Below are 15,094 nucleotides of genomic sequence, written 5' to 3' on the forward strand. Positions count from 1 at the left end.
TGGTGTGAGTTGCAGAATTAGCGTTTTAAATAGTCATGGAAAACATAACTTTGATTAAAAATAATTATAAGTTCATTGAAGAAATATAAAACATAGTATGCCATGACGGAAGTAATCTTTTCATCTCAAGTTGTTAGCCGGCGGAATCGAGAGGCAGCACATTCACTTTTTTACGTGTTGTGGTTGACGTCTTGTTCATTTAGGGGGAAGCGTTAGGAACTTTCAAACCAAAGAGTTTGACCTTAAACAACTCTTCAGACTCGAATTAAGAAAGCAGAATACATTTACCTCTACACTAAGTTGAAACTATTATGGCCGGAACCACCACAAAGACTGTGCCCGATATTTTTCAAAGTATGGAGTACGGACCAGCTTCAAGTCCCAACACTGCCACTGCACAGGTACATTGTCAATATTGGTTCATGAAAATTACGAAGCAAACCGACTTATTTTTGTTTTATACGGCATATAGAAATGCCCTGTTAGAGTCGTTACTGTAGTCATGTGAAATTTATTAACCTTTGGCTGTAACTCACAAGGCAAACATGTGACTGGATGCCTCCTTTTAAATCTAATAATTGTCTTATTACAAGAGGGTGATATTTCACGTTAGGCAAGCCTTTTTTTTTACAGAAAAGTAGAATGATGCTGGCAGTTTGTGCGCGTCAACTGACAATTTTGAACTTTGCTCCCCAGTCTGTAAATAGTTTACCGCCTTCCTCATCTACAGTCTCTTAATCAGCCAATGTCCAGCTTAGGCAGCCTCTTTCCAACCAATCACATGCCAGCTGTCTGCAAATGACCGTTTAAGGTTGACCTTGTTGGAGAAGATATAGTTCATTGTCATTATGTTCAATCTCTTTGCTTCTTTTAGGCCTGGCTGGATCATCATTCTCGTGTTCTGGGTTTGTTTATTGATGGCAAGTTTGTCCGTCCAGCAGACAGACAGGCTCGCTCACTGATGGACTCCAGGGGTGAGATCGGTTCAAGTTGCACAGATTGTACTGTGAACTCTTTTTTCCCGGCAGCTGAATTTTCATTTGACAAAAAAAAATGTTCAAAAAAAGCCATTTCAACAATGATACGTATGCACATAGCAACCCACTCTCAGTTGTGTTGATTTGGCTTTACAGAATAGCACATTAATACAGTCAAAGGATGAATGTCTGCAATGGTGGCAACCTTTTTTCACCTTCAAAGTCACACAAGACCTCAGTCATATTGCAGTGTTTTCCTACACTAATACATTTGGACCACCACAAATGTCATGCATGTGTGTTTTGGTTGGGAAGTTTACCAGAATAACTGATTTGCACAGTGCTGAACTTCACCCTCCACCATAATCATAAATGAGCATACTTATTTTTCCACTACTAAAACATACACCTCTCTGTTATGTATAATAATGCTTCAAACGTGCAATACTGGACTTATGTGCAATAAGATTCATTCATCCAAGTGCAATACTACATTTTGTGTACTGAAATTCCACATTTGGTTACCGCAATTCTACATCTTGTTACTGTATGGGCTATTGTTTTGATGTAGATATAGTTACTTATTTTGAACAGCACCTGTCACTTTTATATTTATATTGTTATTCCTTGTTTTATTTTTATCCTTTTCCTTATTATTTTTACCTTATACAAAATGCACCATGGAGTTGCACTCAAATTTGGTTGTATGCAAGACCTCACAGCTCGGAGACCCAAGTTCAATCCCACCCTCGGCCATCTCTATGTGGAGTTTGCATGTTCTCCCTGTGCATGCGTGGGTTTTCTCCGGGTACTCCGGTTTCCTCCCACATTCCAAAAACATGCTAGGTTAATTGGCGACTCTAAATTGTCAAAAATTGTCCATTTTGTAACAAGGCTAAAAAAAGTTAAAGACTACATTTTGTGTCAGCTTTGTGTTACAGATGACAAGGCATTGAACGGTTGAATGTTTTTGGACACCTCTGTTGCATTTTGACTGCCAAATTTATACACAGTGGCATTAAAAATAAAACTAATACTGTTATTCTTTTCTGGCAAAGGCTAGAAACCTGTTTATGACCTTCTAAATAGGATTTTTAACATTATTAGTGCCCTCTAGACATAAACTAGCACCCCTATAGTCACATTTACATTTGTGTGTCTACCCAATATAGTAGACAATAAGCCATATAAGAGGCTGCACAGCGGGCGAGTGGTTAGCGCGCAGGCTTCACAGCTAGGAGACCGGAGTTCAATTGTTCAATCTGTGTGGAGTTCGCGGAGTTTGAGGGTACTCCGGCTTCCTCCCACGTTCCAAAAACATGCTAGGTTAATTGGCGACTCCAAATTGTCCATAGGTATGAATGTGAGTGTGAATGGTTGTTTGTGTATATGTGCCCTGTGATTGGCTGACGACCAGTCCAGGGTGTACCCCGCCTCTTGCCCGAAGACAGCTGGCATAGGCTCCAGCACCCCCGTGACCCTTGTGAGGACAAGCGGTAGAAAATGAATGAATGAATACAATGACAAAAAAGGCAAATCTGATTGTGATTCTGACCATCTATAGGTGGCCTAGTGTGCAGTACGGTGTGTGCTGTGGAGGCTGATATTTCCCAGTGTGCTTCGTCTGCACTGAAGGGCTTTGAGGCCTGGAGCGGCATGTCCTGCTACCAAAGATCCAAAGTCCTGCTCAGGTAAATGTAACATAACACTCAAGGAAAAATTCCAATCCCATGATGCCTGTGTTCATTTGCCATCTGTCTTCCCTTAACAGGCTGGCAAGTACTCTCGGGCAGCATGGCCAGTGTCTTACTGAGCTGTGTGACCTGTGTCAAGCCCCCATCTCCTCCTCCACGCTTGTTAGAATGTTGCAGTACTACAGCAGCTGGGCTCAGCTCAGAGACACTCTCATTGCAAATTGGATGCCACTAGGTAAACAAACAAGCACACTTAGTATTACTGTTGTACTATAGGTTTGTTTTGTTTTGTTTTGTTTTGCAGGTGTGGTTGCAGTGGTTGTCTCTGATGACTGCACTCTTTATTCCTTGTTCCTTAAAGTCTTACCTGCGCTAGCTATGGGTAAGAAACTTGCTCTGGGTTGATGACGTACGTCATTTATATAATATAACTAGTATATTAGGGGTGTGTATTGGCAAGAATCTGGCGATACGATACGTATCACAATATATCACGATACTGTTAACAAGGCGATATTTTTTTGTTTTTCTTGTAGTTAGATTATTTCCTGGAAAAACTGAATTACACCAGCAATATGCACTTACTAAACACATTTTTATTCAATTAGAACAGTATGTTATGCTGTATCACAAACTTTCCTCTGTAAAAACTTAAAGTGTAGCATTTGGAAAAATAAAGCTTTAACGTCCAGCTTTAAATTTACAAAAAACAAACAAACATAAAACAAATAAATTATATTATGTCTCAAGATCCTGCTCAAATGTTCACATTCTATTAGCAGTGAAGAAATGCAGAGTATACAGTCCCTGACTTATCCACCATCAGTACAGTATTTTAGTGGAACAAAGTAACTAACATCAGTAAAAAGTTATTTTAGGATGCTTGAAATAACCATTATTTAACAAAATAGTGATATCAATTTGAAAAACAAAATACCTGCAATATCACAGTACTACTTTTGTAGTATACAAAAGGACCTTTGCATTGCTTGCTAGCGGCAGGTCCTCATGGTGTCTCGCAGATTAGTCGTGTTTCCCGAATACTTTATTCGGGCACGACACATTTTACAAACGGCATGGGTTTTGTCAATTTGTGCACACCCTACTTTGTGTAGAAATCCAAAATGTGTCCACACTTCAGCCTTGTACGACGTTTGACTCGTCAAATTTGTTCAACGTCCTTGCCTAATTGACTAGGTAAGTGCTGCCACCTAACGATCAGAGGTTTCAATTAAAATCAGAAATGAACCTTTGCCGTGTCTGCACTTGAATAAATACCATATACAGTCTATGATAAATGCCTAAAAATATCGATATCATACTTTTTAATATCGATACAGTATCGTGGAACGAAGTATCGCGATATATCGCCGAAACGATATTTTCTTACAGCCCCATAGTATATATAATCAATTTTTTAAAAGATGTTGTGAGGTACTGTCGTCTTCTCAGGTAACGCTGTCATCATTGTCCCTGGTCAGAGCACCGCCGCTCCGGTGCTTCTCGTGGCTCAACTTTTTACGGCAGCAGGCGTCCCTGCCGGAGCCCTCAGCGTTTTAACTGGCAGTGACATGTCGCTGGCTGCTGATGTGGCCCAGAACCCCAGCATCAGCTACGTCACCTACAGTGGCAACAAGCAGGTTAAAGCACATTAAAAAATATATTTAAGCAGCATTTTTGATCATATCTTTTATGATGTGTTTATTTATTCCATGCCAGGACGGTGTGAATCTTTGTAAAGCCACAGCAGGAATGGGTGTGCCGGTCTCTGTCTCCCCGAACATTGGCGCCACATGCCCCATCATTATTTTTGAGTCTGCTGACATCAACAGTGCTCTGGATGACGTGATAGAGACCGTCTTCAAGAAGAAAAAAGAGGTGAGTGAAGACAGACTAATTAGTTTTTAATGCTTGGTTTGTTGAACAGTCCTTTCTTCCTCTATTCCTGCAGGTGCATTGGGTGTTGTGTGTGCAGGAGAGCGTGCTGGACAGCGTGGTGGCCCGTCTACAGATGCGCATGGCGGGCTTGAAGTGTGTGGCGCTTCCCAGCAATGACGCTAGGCTGTTAGTGGACACTGCAGTGCAGGACGCTCAACACAAGGGGGCTAAGGCGAGTCACCAAACATTCAGCCAGATCTTTGCTTTGCTGGCGGCTGCACGGCGGTTGAGTGGTTAGTGCACAGGCCTCACAGCTAGGAGACCCGAGTTCAATTCCACCCTTGGCCATCTCTGTGTGGTGTTTGCATGTTCTCCCCGTTCATGTTCTCCGGGTACTTCGGTTTCCTTCCACATTCCAAAAACATGCTAGGTTAATTGGCGACTCCAAATTGTCCACAGGTATGAATGTGAGTGTGAATGGTTGTTTGTCTATATGTGCTCTGTGATTGGCTGGCGACCAGTCCAGGGTGTACCCCGCCTCTCGCCCAGAGACAGCTGGGATAGGCTCCAGCACCCCCTGCAATCCTCAGGATAAGCAGTAGAAAATGAATGAATGCTTTGCTGGCATACAGTATGTGTGCACTGATGTCCCGCCACAAATACATTTGGGCCACTACAGATTTGGTACTGACTGAACACATTATAATGGACATGTATGTGGCTTGTCGTACAGTAGATGGCATCCTATCACTGGTTCTTAACATACGTCATACACACATACCTACAGTATGTGTTAGAAGGCATCAACAGCTACACGAAGTAAAACCAACACCCTAATTAAGGTTAAAAAAACAAGAGATAAGGGCATGCATGCTCGGATATTTTCCTGAAACATACCTTTTTTCTACTGCTGATTACTAAAGAATGGAACATTTTTTTGTTAGGTTCCATGTTTACATAGCACAACAGAACACAGGCCAAAAGAAATGAATGGGTTGTCTTTTCAAAGATGGCTACGGTTGAATGTAATCAGGCCTATTTTATTCACCTCCTCAGCTGATGCCATCCTGCGCTGTCCCCTCCGCTGGTGCCCAATATCCTCCCACAGTACTCTGTGGAGTGGCCCCCTCCTCTCCATGTGTCGTCACGCCTCCTCCTGGGCCGCTGCTTCCTCTCATGACGTTCAGAAGCAATACAGAAGCGGTGACTCTCGGTAGTTTGATGCCTCCGTGGATCTCCGTGGATCACCTATTGTCCATTAAAACCTCACAAAATGCTCTGTGTTGTACCACAGGGAATCACAGTCCACATGGCCAAGCAGCTTCCATCTGGACCGAAGACCTGACTCTGGCTCTGGAGACGGCAAAGAGGCATGCACGCTCTTTTCTAGTGTCGTTTTTCCCGGCTTTTCCTATTTCATTTCCTTGTATCATCTTCCCGTCTCTCTGACTCTAGTCTTTCAGTTGGCTCTGTGTGGGTGAACTCCCACCCTCTCTCAGATCCATGTCTTCCTTTTTCGGGTCACAAAGACAGCGGCACCTGCACCGATGGAGGGCAAGAGGTTGGTTCATTAACAGGTCGTACTGGTACCACGCCTATGTTAATTGATTCATTTCTGTTGCACTCTGCAGCTGCATCATCAGTAAATATTTTTTTAAAAAAGATTAAAGACACACCTTTTTAATCAGGCTTTTAACTAATACTTTTGAACTTTTCTTATGTTTTTATCTTTTTAGTCCTATTTTATGCTCTTAGTCTTCAGCTTTTAACTCCAGTGTTTCCTCAGGGGGGTCCTCCACACTGGGGGCTGTGTCGGGTCTGCTTAGGGTGTGCCATCCTTGGGTCCCTTCGACCCGGCTGGCTGGGGGTTCCTCCCTTTAATGTGGGGGTCCGCCCGTCTGTCGGAGTCGGGGGGCCCGGGTGCTGGTCCCCCGATGGCACGGCCTGCAGCTCCTCCCAGTGTGGACGGCCCCAAAGGTGGCGTTTCCTTGATCCTCAGTGCCATGCCATGTCTCTCTACTGTGTGTGATTGTGTGTGTGTGTCTAGTATGGAGGGTGGGAAGGAGGGGCTTTCTTTTGTTTCTTTGTTTTTTCCTTTTAATTGTGTAATTGTGGTAATTGTTTTAATTCTGTAAAGCACTTTGTGTTGCATGTCTTTGCAGGAAAAGTGCTATACAAATAAAGTTGATTTGATTTTGATTTAGGGCGGCACGGCGGTCTGGTGGTTAGTGCGCAGACCTCACAGCTAGGAGACCAGGGTTCAATTCCCACCCTCGGCCATCTCTGTGTGGGGTTTGCATGTTCTCCCCGTGCATGCGTGGGTTTTCTCCGGGTACTCCGGTTTCCTCCCACATTCCAAAAACATGCTAGGTTAATTGGCGACTCCAAATTGTCCATAGGTATGAATGTGAGTGTGAATGGTTGTTTGTCTATATGTGCCCTGTGATTGGCTGGCGACCAGTCCAGGGTGTACCCCGCCTCTCGCCCGAAGACAGCTGGGATAGGCTCCAGCACCCCCCGCGACCCTCGTGAGGAAAAGCGGTAGAAAATGAATGAATGAATGATTTTGATTTAAAACATTTCTAGCCTAAATACATGAAGATATCATCTCTTTCTTCCAGGGTCTGTATCACTTTCTACGACCGTATAACACTTGTGCTCTCCCTCGTGCTTCACCGCTTGCTATCGACTATGCAAAGTTTGGAACTGACGCCCCCCAAGTTATCATTCCGGATGACACTGCAGGGTAAGCCTCAAAACGTTTAAAAATAAAAGTTAAAATAAAGTTTTGAGGTTTGAAATATCTTCTACTTCATAATTAAGGTCATTTTGCTCACATGTTCTGTTGTACAGTACGCCAAAGTCCTACTCCCAGTTTGTCGGTGGCAAGGCATGCAAAGCAGAGTCTGGTTGCAGTATGGCGGTCTATCCACAAGGAGGCGGCAGCGTGTTGGGGTACTGTCCCGATGGAGGCCAGAAAGATGTCCGGAACGCTGTGGAGGCAGCTATCAAAGTTCAGCCTGGGTGAGATGCACGTTGCCAAATACGCAAACGCCTCTACTCTATGTTGTGTAATCAATCACATTTTCCCATCGTTAACCGAAACTTCTCCCACTTGTTGCATGGTTAGCCTTACAAGGGCAGTTCGGGTGTTGTGTAACATTTTTGACTGTTTATTGCTAGTTAAAGACTAACTTGACATACAAAGTAAACGAGACAGTGTGTCAACATAGTTTGGATATGATCAGTTGTGCACTGATGCATTTTGGTAATGGTAATGGTTTTATTTCATTTGAACATGCATCAGATTACAATTGAGTGCATCACATAATCAGTTCACAGTTCCACATGTCCAAAAGGAGTAGGAAGAAGCAAAGCTTATTAACTCCTACCCCTCCATCTGGTACTTTTACAGTCTTTTACTAACCGTTACATTTGTTCACTTCCTGCTTTCCTAATCTAATTTAAGTTTTTTTAACTTTATTTTTTAATTTTTTCATTATAATAGTTGTTTTATTTTTTTATTTTACTTTTTTGTTCACTTCCTGCTTTCCTAATATAATTTAAGTTTTTTTTTTACTTTATTTTATAATGTTTTTGTTATATTTTATTTATTTTTTAATTATTTTTTTTCCCACTTCCTGCTTTCCTAATATAATTTATTTTAAACTTTATTTTATAATTTTTTTATTATATTTTATTTTTTGTTTTAATTTTATTTTTTGTTCACTTCCTGCTTTCCTAATATATAATTTAAGTTGGTTTTTTTTTACTTTATTTTATTTTTTTTTTTACTTTATTTTATATTTTTTTATTATATTTTATTTATTTTTTAAATTTTATTTTGATTTTTTTGTCACGTACCGAAGTAATGTCAATATAGTCATATGTATAAGACTCTTGATGTGCTATACATATCACTTCTCTCAGATGTTGTTTTCACCTCTAAATGCCGTCTACACAAGCCATACCTATTCTACTTTACATGAAACTGGTGTCACAGGTGTCAATACTTTTCCTCACACATCCAAATATAACTGATTTTTGGAAGGCACTGTTTCATGGTGTTGTTCTATAAGATCTGAATATCGAACATCAACACAACTTTTCTCCTCTAGTTGGATGAAAAAGAGTCCATCTGCACGCGCTCAGTCCATCCAGTCTCTGGCCAAGGGTCTTGAGGGAAAAAGGAAAGACATAGCATCGTCAATCAGCAACCAAACCGGTCTCCCAATGGAAGAGGCCGACATGGAGGTGGAGCTAAGCATCGCCAGGCTCAGTGATTGGGCGGCCTACTGTGACAAAATTCGAGGCGGAACTCTGGTAAAACTCTTTTTTACGCTGAATGAATGTAATGATTGCTCGTTAACATCACGTCTGGGCTGTCTTGTTCAGCCCGTGCCGCAGTCTGGATCAGGTTTCTCCATTACTGAAGCCCTTGGGGTTATAGGGGTGGTCCTACCTGATAAGCAACCCCTCCTCTCCATGGTAACAGTGCTCGGGGCGGCCGTCTCCACAGGCAACGCCATCATCATGGTACCCAGTGAGAAGTATCCACTGCCGGCATTGACATTTATTCAAGTGAGTTTGACGACCATATTCGTCAAATGAATGAATGTTACTCACTCAAAACAATAGCAATTCATGCTAGTCTTGGTAGTTCTGGACTTATAAAGCTATACAGTATACATATGAAGAGCTTGCAACCAAAAGGCGCTAAATCCAATTTTCACTAAGTTGCATGTTTTTCATGAGTTTAATAGACCTCTGTCATGTGTATCCAAATCACATATTTTGGTCTTGAAATCATTTTAAAAAATATGAAAAAAAGTGATATGAAATGTATGCTTTCAACCAAAAGGCACTATTTCCATTTCAGATTTCAACCAAAAGGAGCTAAATCCCTTTCTTTATTCTGATTGGCCCAAGTTTCCCATCTATTGAAAATCTGACCAATCAGAGAGAAGAATACAATTGGCACTGCACATACAGAAAGCCAGTATCAGTGCGCATCCTGTTTTGTTTGTGTACATTAAGTACACATATGATAGTTACAGTATGTTATGCAATTCAGGAGAACACAAATTGTGTTTTTACAGTATTCTGTAACATGGAAGTTTTTTTTACGCCATAAAAGGCCTTGACACCTCCAACTTTCATGAGAAACATTATTTTACTTGTACTAAAAAACATACAATGTAAAGAGTTTGTAATGAGATGATTTTTGTCACTGTCACCTTCATGGTGCAGTCAAATATGAGCACTGCTTTTAATAAAATTTTTATTATTGTCTGCAAATTGTTATTTTTCATGTGTCGCTCGACTGCAGCCTACATTAAAGCACCTTACATTCTTTTACAACAACGCCATTGAAGAAGTTAAAGGTGACTTCAAATTTATTTCAGCCAAAAGGCACTAAATCCATCATTTCAGCCAAAAGGCGCTAAATCCGAAAAAAAAAAGAATTTAAAAATATATATAAAATACATGGTGTGTGCAGGATTTTTATAGCATGCATTTTTATGACCTATATTGATAGCTCTTTCATTTGCAATATAGACTTGATGACCAAATAGATTGATATGTGCATAATTAAAAATCATTGATTTTCTCGAAATCAGTCAAAATGGATTTAGCGCCTTTTGGTTGCAAGCTCTTCATATATACTATATATATATATGTTCCTCTACTACAACATACCTACTCACTTTTGGCATGTCTATGTGATTTCAGGTCCTCCAGTCTTCAGATCTGCCAGCAGGCTTGGTCAGCATCATTCCAGGGAGAAGAGACCAGCTGACAAAGGCTCTTGCAAATCACAGCGTCATCAAGGCCATCTGGTACTGGGGCAACCATGAGGTGAGGGCCTACGCCCGTCAGACCTGAGAAGCTCAACACTTCCTTTAGTGATATCCATATTGTCAGTATTCAGACACCTCACAATGACGCTGTTCCTTCTTTGCCGCAGGGCTGCCAGTACCTCCAGTACACTTGCACCAACCCTCTGAAAACCCTACGCCTGTTCTGCCAAACGGACAAGGACGGGAAAGATAGCAGCAGGGACTGGACTCACGCTTGTGTCTTAGAGGAGATGTGGAGAAATGCTGTGCAGTGGAAGAGTGTGTGGATTCCTACAGCATAAAAAAACATCTACAAAATAACTAAGGTGACAAGAAATGTGTACCCCCCCCCCCCCCCCCCCCCTCCTATTATCACCTTAGGAGGTTTTACATACAGTACAAAGTGGAACCCTCTTATGTGGACCAACTTAAGTCCTGGTCCACTGTTTTTACGACTTATTACTAAAGTGCGGCTCAAGGACATCATAAAATTTGATTTATGTCGACATCGGTCAGGCAGTCTTAGGGGTGTCAACATCCTGTAAAAAAACCTGTCAATATGTTGTTAAGCAATGACTGATAAGACCCGAATCGAGTGAAGGCCAAAGGTCAGGCTGTAGTGTTTTACAACAGTCAACAGCAGAGAGAGACTGGCAGAACAAAACTACTTATAAGGTTTATATTCTGCTCTCCTACCTCATGCTGCTCTTACATGTGCAGAATGTTAGGTTATACTGTATGTGACAGCTATACTGACCATGGATCTGTTCTGTAATAATAAGAGATTCAAATGGTACCATATTCCACATTATTTCCCAATAATGTGTCCTATTCAGACAATATATGTTGCCTTTACTACTGTAATGTAATTATTGCGCTTGTAAACATTCCATTGTCAAATAATAATAATGCTTTCTGTTTAGAAGCTATAATTAAAGTATGATTTTACTTGTTTTTGTTTCTTGTTTCTTCTTAGTCGTACATAGGAAGAACTATCAGGTACATTTCATTGTTTAGTATGTGAAAAATAAAGAATAAAAAGGCGATTATACAAAATACTACCACCAGCCTTATATAAGGCTATTGATGATTGCACATGCACGAAACTGAGAAATAATTACATATTTAAAATATATATTGATGGCTTTGTATAATAAAATAAAATTAGGAAACTGAAAAATGCAGAAAAATAATACATTTATGTTGTATAAACCCATCCTGAACTCTTACACATCTTGTGCAATTCTTGTTTTCCCCCTCTTTTACCTTCTGTTCCTGCCAGCACAGCCATGAGGTCAGCTTCCTGTCAGACATCTCTCAGTCACAAGACCCCTCCCCTTGGAAACAATGACAGTGCAAAAACAAAAGGTTGAAAGCTAACATGGACAAGATGCTGAGTCACTCACCATGACACAACAAAATCCTCCCCTGCAACAAGAATTTGTAAAAGACTGGGTCACAGTTTTTGGAAGAAAAGAACAATGTCAGCATACGTAAGCTGCTGGGTAACTGTGACTCAGCAAAACTCATGGTATGGGTTATGTATTAAGTTATTATTTATAATTGTAATATGTGATGAATTCCAATGTAACTTGTATGCATGTAATTTTAAGTATTTACCATGAAGAAACAGGCGTCTGAATATGGACATGTACATTTTGTTAAGATATTAAACGATCAACGAATAACTAGGTACTGAGGTACAAATGTTTTTATATTTAAATATTTAAAATATATTGAAATATTTTATATTTAATATTTTATGTTTATTTAAATATATAAATTATTATTGAATTGTAAATATTAATAAAAGACTATTTTATTATATAAATATTAATAATATGTTTACATGTTAAATATAAATTAAAATATTTCTATACACTTTCTATACACCATTTAAACGGTTGCTCACTGAGGCTAAAAGTGACCTTTGCACTGTAGTTCAGCAATAAGGCTGTGTTATTGAGCAATGCATTTTAACAGCACATTTATGCTGCATAAAGACTATAGTTTCCTAACATGGTGTCTGAATAATTTGATCTTTGTAGCGTTATTACTGTGTTCTTTGTTTATAGGTTCAGCTAATGAATTTGTGATTATAAATTCAAGTCAGTGGATGGAAAAAAACAATCGCGTACGGTTTGAGCGTGACTCAACACATTTGTAACTATCAGTGGTCACATGACCACAACACACCAATAATTTTCGCTGCAGTCCATGTCACGTGCTGCCGAGCGTCCTGATTGGTGGGCGTGTGCGGACTGACGTAATAACCGTCTCGAGGTCTGCTGGAGAAGTATAAATACACGGTGTCGGCCTCCATGCAGTAAACGAGGAGAGGTTCTTGCTTCAACAGTGATTGAACGGAACTTCTTTCGGTCCTTTTGCTTCCATAGCGACTCGGCAAACTCTTTAACACTTCCAAATAACTCTACATAAAGCTCTATTTTTGTACCGTTTTGTAAGAAAAGACAAACACGCCAGCCGAAATGGAGTCTCAAGTGCGCCAGAACTACCACCGAGAATGCGAGGCCGCCATTAACCGAATGGTCAACATGGAGCTGTTCGCTTCCTACACCTACACTTCCATGGTAAGCAAAACGGGGTTTGTAATCATGATAGTATTTAAGAAACGTTTAAATGGCTTCAATCGCGTAGAATTCCTGTTTCCCTACTTACACTTGTGCACAAGTGAACGCACTTCACGCACTCAAAGGATACTGTAATCGGACGTGTGTAAGTGTGCGAATTTTAAATACTTCGTCAGTGCACTTCAAGCTTACTGAGTTCCTAAGGGGGCTACTTGTGGCAGAGCAGTCCCAAATTGGTTACTATGGTAACCCCCCCCCCCCCCCCCCCCCCCAATTAAAGCCACTGGAGTTAGTCCCTATGGTTCCGCTACTTAAACATGGCGATAATTTGGTGAAGTTCGGCTTCTTCGCTGCACATTCGCCATTTGGGCCTTTTTGAGTGCAACATCCGGGTACTGGCGGCGCACTGCATTTCTCAGACAGAACGCACTTCCGCACTCAGATGCTAACTTTGTATGGTGCGCAATTTGAGACTTATTTTCGCTCAAACTATTAATAAAATTGCTGCGTCACGTTTAGCTTGCAGTTTTGTACCCCTCAATCGATGACACCATTTTAGATCTTGTAACTTAAAAGTGCTTTAATGTGTTTTTATGTTTTCTACTTAAACCAGGCATTTTACTTCTCCCGAGATGACGTGGCCCTTCCAGGCTTTGCTCATTTCTTTAAGGAGAACAGTGACGAAGAGCGGGAGCATGCTGAGAAGCTGCTATCCTTCCAAAACAACAGAGGTGGACGCATCTTCCTGCAGGACATCAAGGTATGCAAATAAATGTTTTATAATTATTAGTACAGGTATGTGTGCTATAATTGTTGTTTTTATGTAGAAACCAGAGCGTGATGAGTGGGGGAGTGGACTTGAAGCCATGCAGTGTGCTCTGCAGTTGGAGAAAAACGTCAACCAGGCTTTACTGGAGCTGCACAAACTGGCCTCTGATCACGTGGACCCTCATGTAGGTGGTCTGATGGACTGAAATGTTACATTAATCAGCTGCACCTGTACTAAACCTGTTTTTTTTTTTTCTGGTGTCCACAGCTGTGTGACTTCCTTGAAAGCCACTACCTGAACGAGCAAGTGGAAGCTATCAAGAAGCTGGGCGACTACATCAGCAACCTGTCCCGCATGGACGCCCATAACAACAAGATGGCCGAATACTTGTTTGACAAGCATTCTCTGGGGGGCAAGAGCTAAACGGTGTTTGAGTGCCTCCTCAATTCAATCAGGCATTCGCTTCCTATCAAACTTAACATGATTTCATATATAATTTGGTTTCAAACATGTTGGAAGTCAATTTGGAAGTCTAATGTGCTATTCTAAATAAACCTTTTGAGCTGGACTGTGGTGTACTGTAATATCTTTATAATTGTCAAACTGTAAATTGCCTGTTGAAAGGGCATGATCCTTTACTTTTCAGGGGCTTTTAAAATGCTATATGATCTCTGTGGGGTACCGTAGTACCCTAAACTATGCCATTAATCTGCATTCTTCTATTTTGTCAAGTTGAATATGCACATTCGCCATTTGGGCCTTTTTGAGTGCAACATCCGGGTACTGGCGGCGCACTGCTTTTCTCAGAACGCACTTCCGCACTCAGATGCTAACTTTGTATGGTGCGCAAATTGAGACTAAATTACTGTGGAAGGTGACAAGGCCACGTAATGAACATGCTTTAACATGTCAACCCTTCCATTGTTTTGTGGAGACTCCCAAATGTTTGCACCTCGCTGTTTTCTTCCAGATGAATTTCCTTTCTAAAATTTTCCTTATTTTCAACAAGTTTGTCCTGTTTCACCACAGGACATTTTCCTGTCAACTTTTGTCCAACTCCACTTCATTGGTGCTTCAGTAGTCCACTACATTAACTAATGTATGAATGCAGAGCGGACAATGGCCCATTCTAATAATTTAACAAAACTAGAGGAAAAATGGAAAATCGACAAATTTGCAAGAATAAAGTCAAAATATTGAAAAAGTGATGAATGAGTCATAATTTTATGAGGCTAATATGAGGAAACAATTGTAGTTGTATTAGGTTGAAATACTATGGGGTTTTTTTAAGTGGTAAAAAGAAAAGTGAAAAATTGTGATAAACTTAAGTCATAATTACAAGAAG

At 40.7% G+C, this 15,094-nt stretch overlaps 2 protein-coding genes across 4 annotated transcripts; both read left to right on the forward strand.

Moving 5' to 3' along the window:
- Positions 1–151: 151 nt before the first annotated feature.
- On the forward strand, positions 152–12,057 carry aldh16a1 (aldehyde dehydrogenase 16 family, member A1). 3 transcript variants are annotated; one of them, XM_058049419.1, is made up of 18 exons: positions 152–401; positions 875–974; positions 2,542–2,668; positions 2,749–2,906; positions 2,976–3,053; positions 4,124–4,311; positions 4,391–4,549; positions 4,623–4,781; positions 5,606–5,762; positions 5,844–5,919; positions 6,005–6,110; positions 7,171–7,295; positions 7,403–7,573; positions 8,668–8,872; positions 8,945–9,130; positions 10,283–10,408; positions 10,518–10,715; positions 11,677–12,057. In XM_058049419.1, the coding sequence occupies exons 1-17, from the start codon at positions 312–314 to the stop codon at positions 10,689–10,691; spliced, it is 2,385 nt and encodes a 794-aa protein (XP_057905402.1). In that variant the 5' UTR covers positions 152–311; the 3' UTR covers positions 10,692–10,715; positions 11,677–12,057. The 3 variants fall into 3 exon arrangements, with proteins under 3 accessions (XP_057905402.1, XP_057905401.1, XP_057905403.1); XM_058049418.1 differs by lacking the exon at positions 11,677–12,057 and having other exon boundaries at positions 10,518–11,342; XM_058049420.1 differs by lacking the exons at positions 10,283–10,408; positions 10,518–10,715; positions 11,677–12,057 and adding an exon at positions 9,429–9,927.
- Positions 12,058–12,702: 645 nt separating this feature from the next.
- On the forward strand, positions 12,703–14,317 carry LOC131103287 (ferritin, liver middle subunit). Its single transcript, XM_058049421.1, has 4 exons — positions 12,703–12,980; positions 13,594–13,740; positions 13,808–13,933; positions 14,017–14,317. Exons 1-4 carry the CDS (start codon positions 12,879–12,881, stop codon positions 14,170–14,172), a joined length of 531 nt encoding a protein of 176 aa, XP_057905404.1. The 5' UTR covers positions 12,703–12,878; the 3' UTR covers positions 14,173–14,317.
- Positions 14,318–15,094: the final 777 nt, after the last annotated feature.

The sequence above is a fragment of the Doryrhamphus excisus genome, chromosome 15 (genome assembly GCF_030265055.1).
Source record: "Doryrhamphus excisus isolate RoL2022-K1 chromosome 15, RoL_Dexc_1.0, whole genome shotgun sequence".
NCBI classification, from domain to species: Eukaryota; Metazoa; Chordata; class Actinopteri; order Syngnathiformes; family Syngnathidae; genus Doryrhamphus; species Doryrhamphus excisus.

What these genes read in the sequence shown, in the direction of transcription:
- aldh16a1 (XM_058049419.1), top strand. Translation starts at nt 312, where the DNA reads ATGGCCGGAACCACCACAAAGACTGTGCCCGATATTTTTCAAAGTATG. An exon ending in CTCACTGATGGACTCCAGGG is followed by an intron (nt 975 to 2,541) that starts GTGAGATCGGTT and finishes GACCATCTATAG; the next exon opens with GTGGCCTAGTGTGCAGTACG. An exon ending in TGCAAATTGGATGCCACTAG is followed by an intron (nt 2,907 to 2,975) that starts GTAAACAAACAA and finishes TTTGTTTTGCAG; the next exon opens with GTGTGGTTGCAGTGGTTGTC.
- LOC131103287 (XM_058049421.1), top strand. Translation starts at nt 12,879, where the DNA reads ATGGAGTCTCAAGTGCGCCAGAACTACCACCGAGAATGCGAGGCCGCC. An exon ending in CCTACACCTACACTTCCATG is followed by an intron (nt 12,981 to 13,593) that starts GTAAGCAAAACG and finishes TACTTAAACCAG; the next exon opens with GCATTTTACTTCTCCCGAGA. An exon ending in TCTTCCTGCAGGACATCAAG is followed by an intron (nt 13,741 to 13,807) that starts GTATGCAAATAA and finishes GTTTTTATGTAG; the next exon opens with AAACCAGAGCGTGATGAGTG.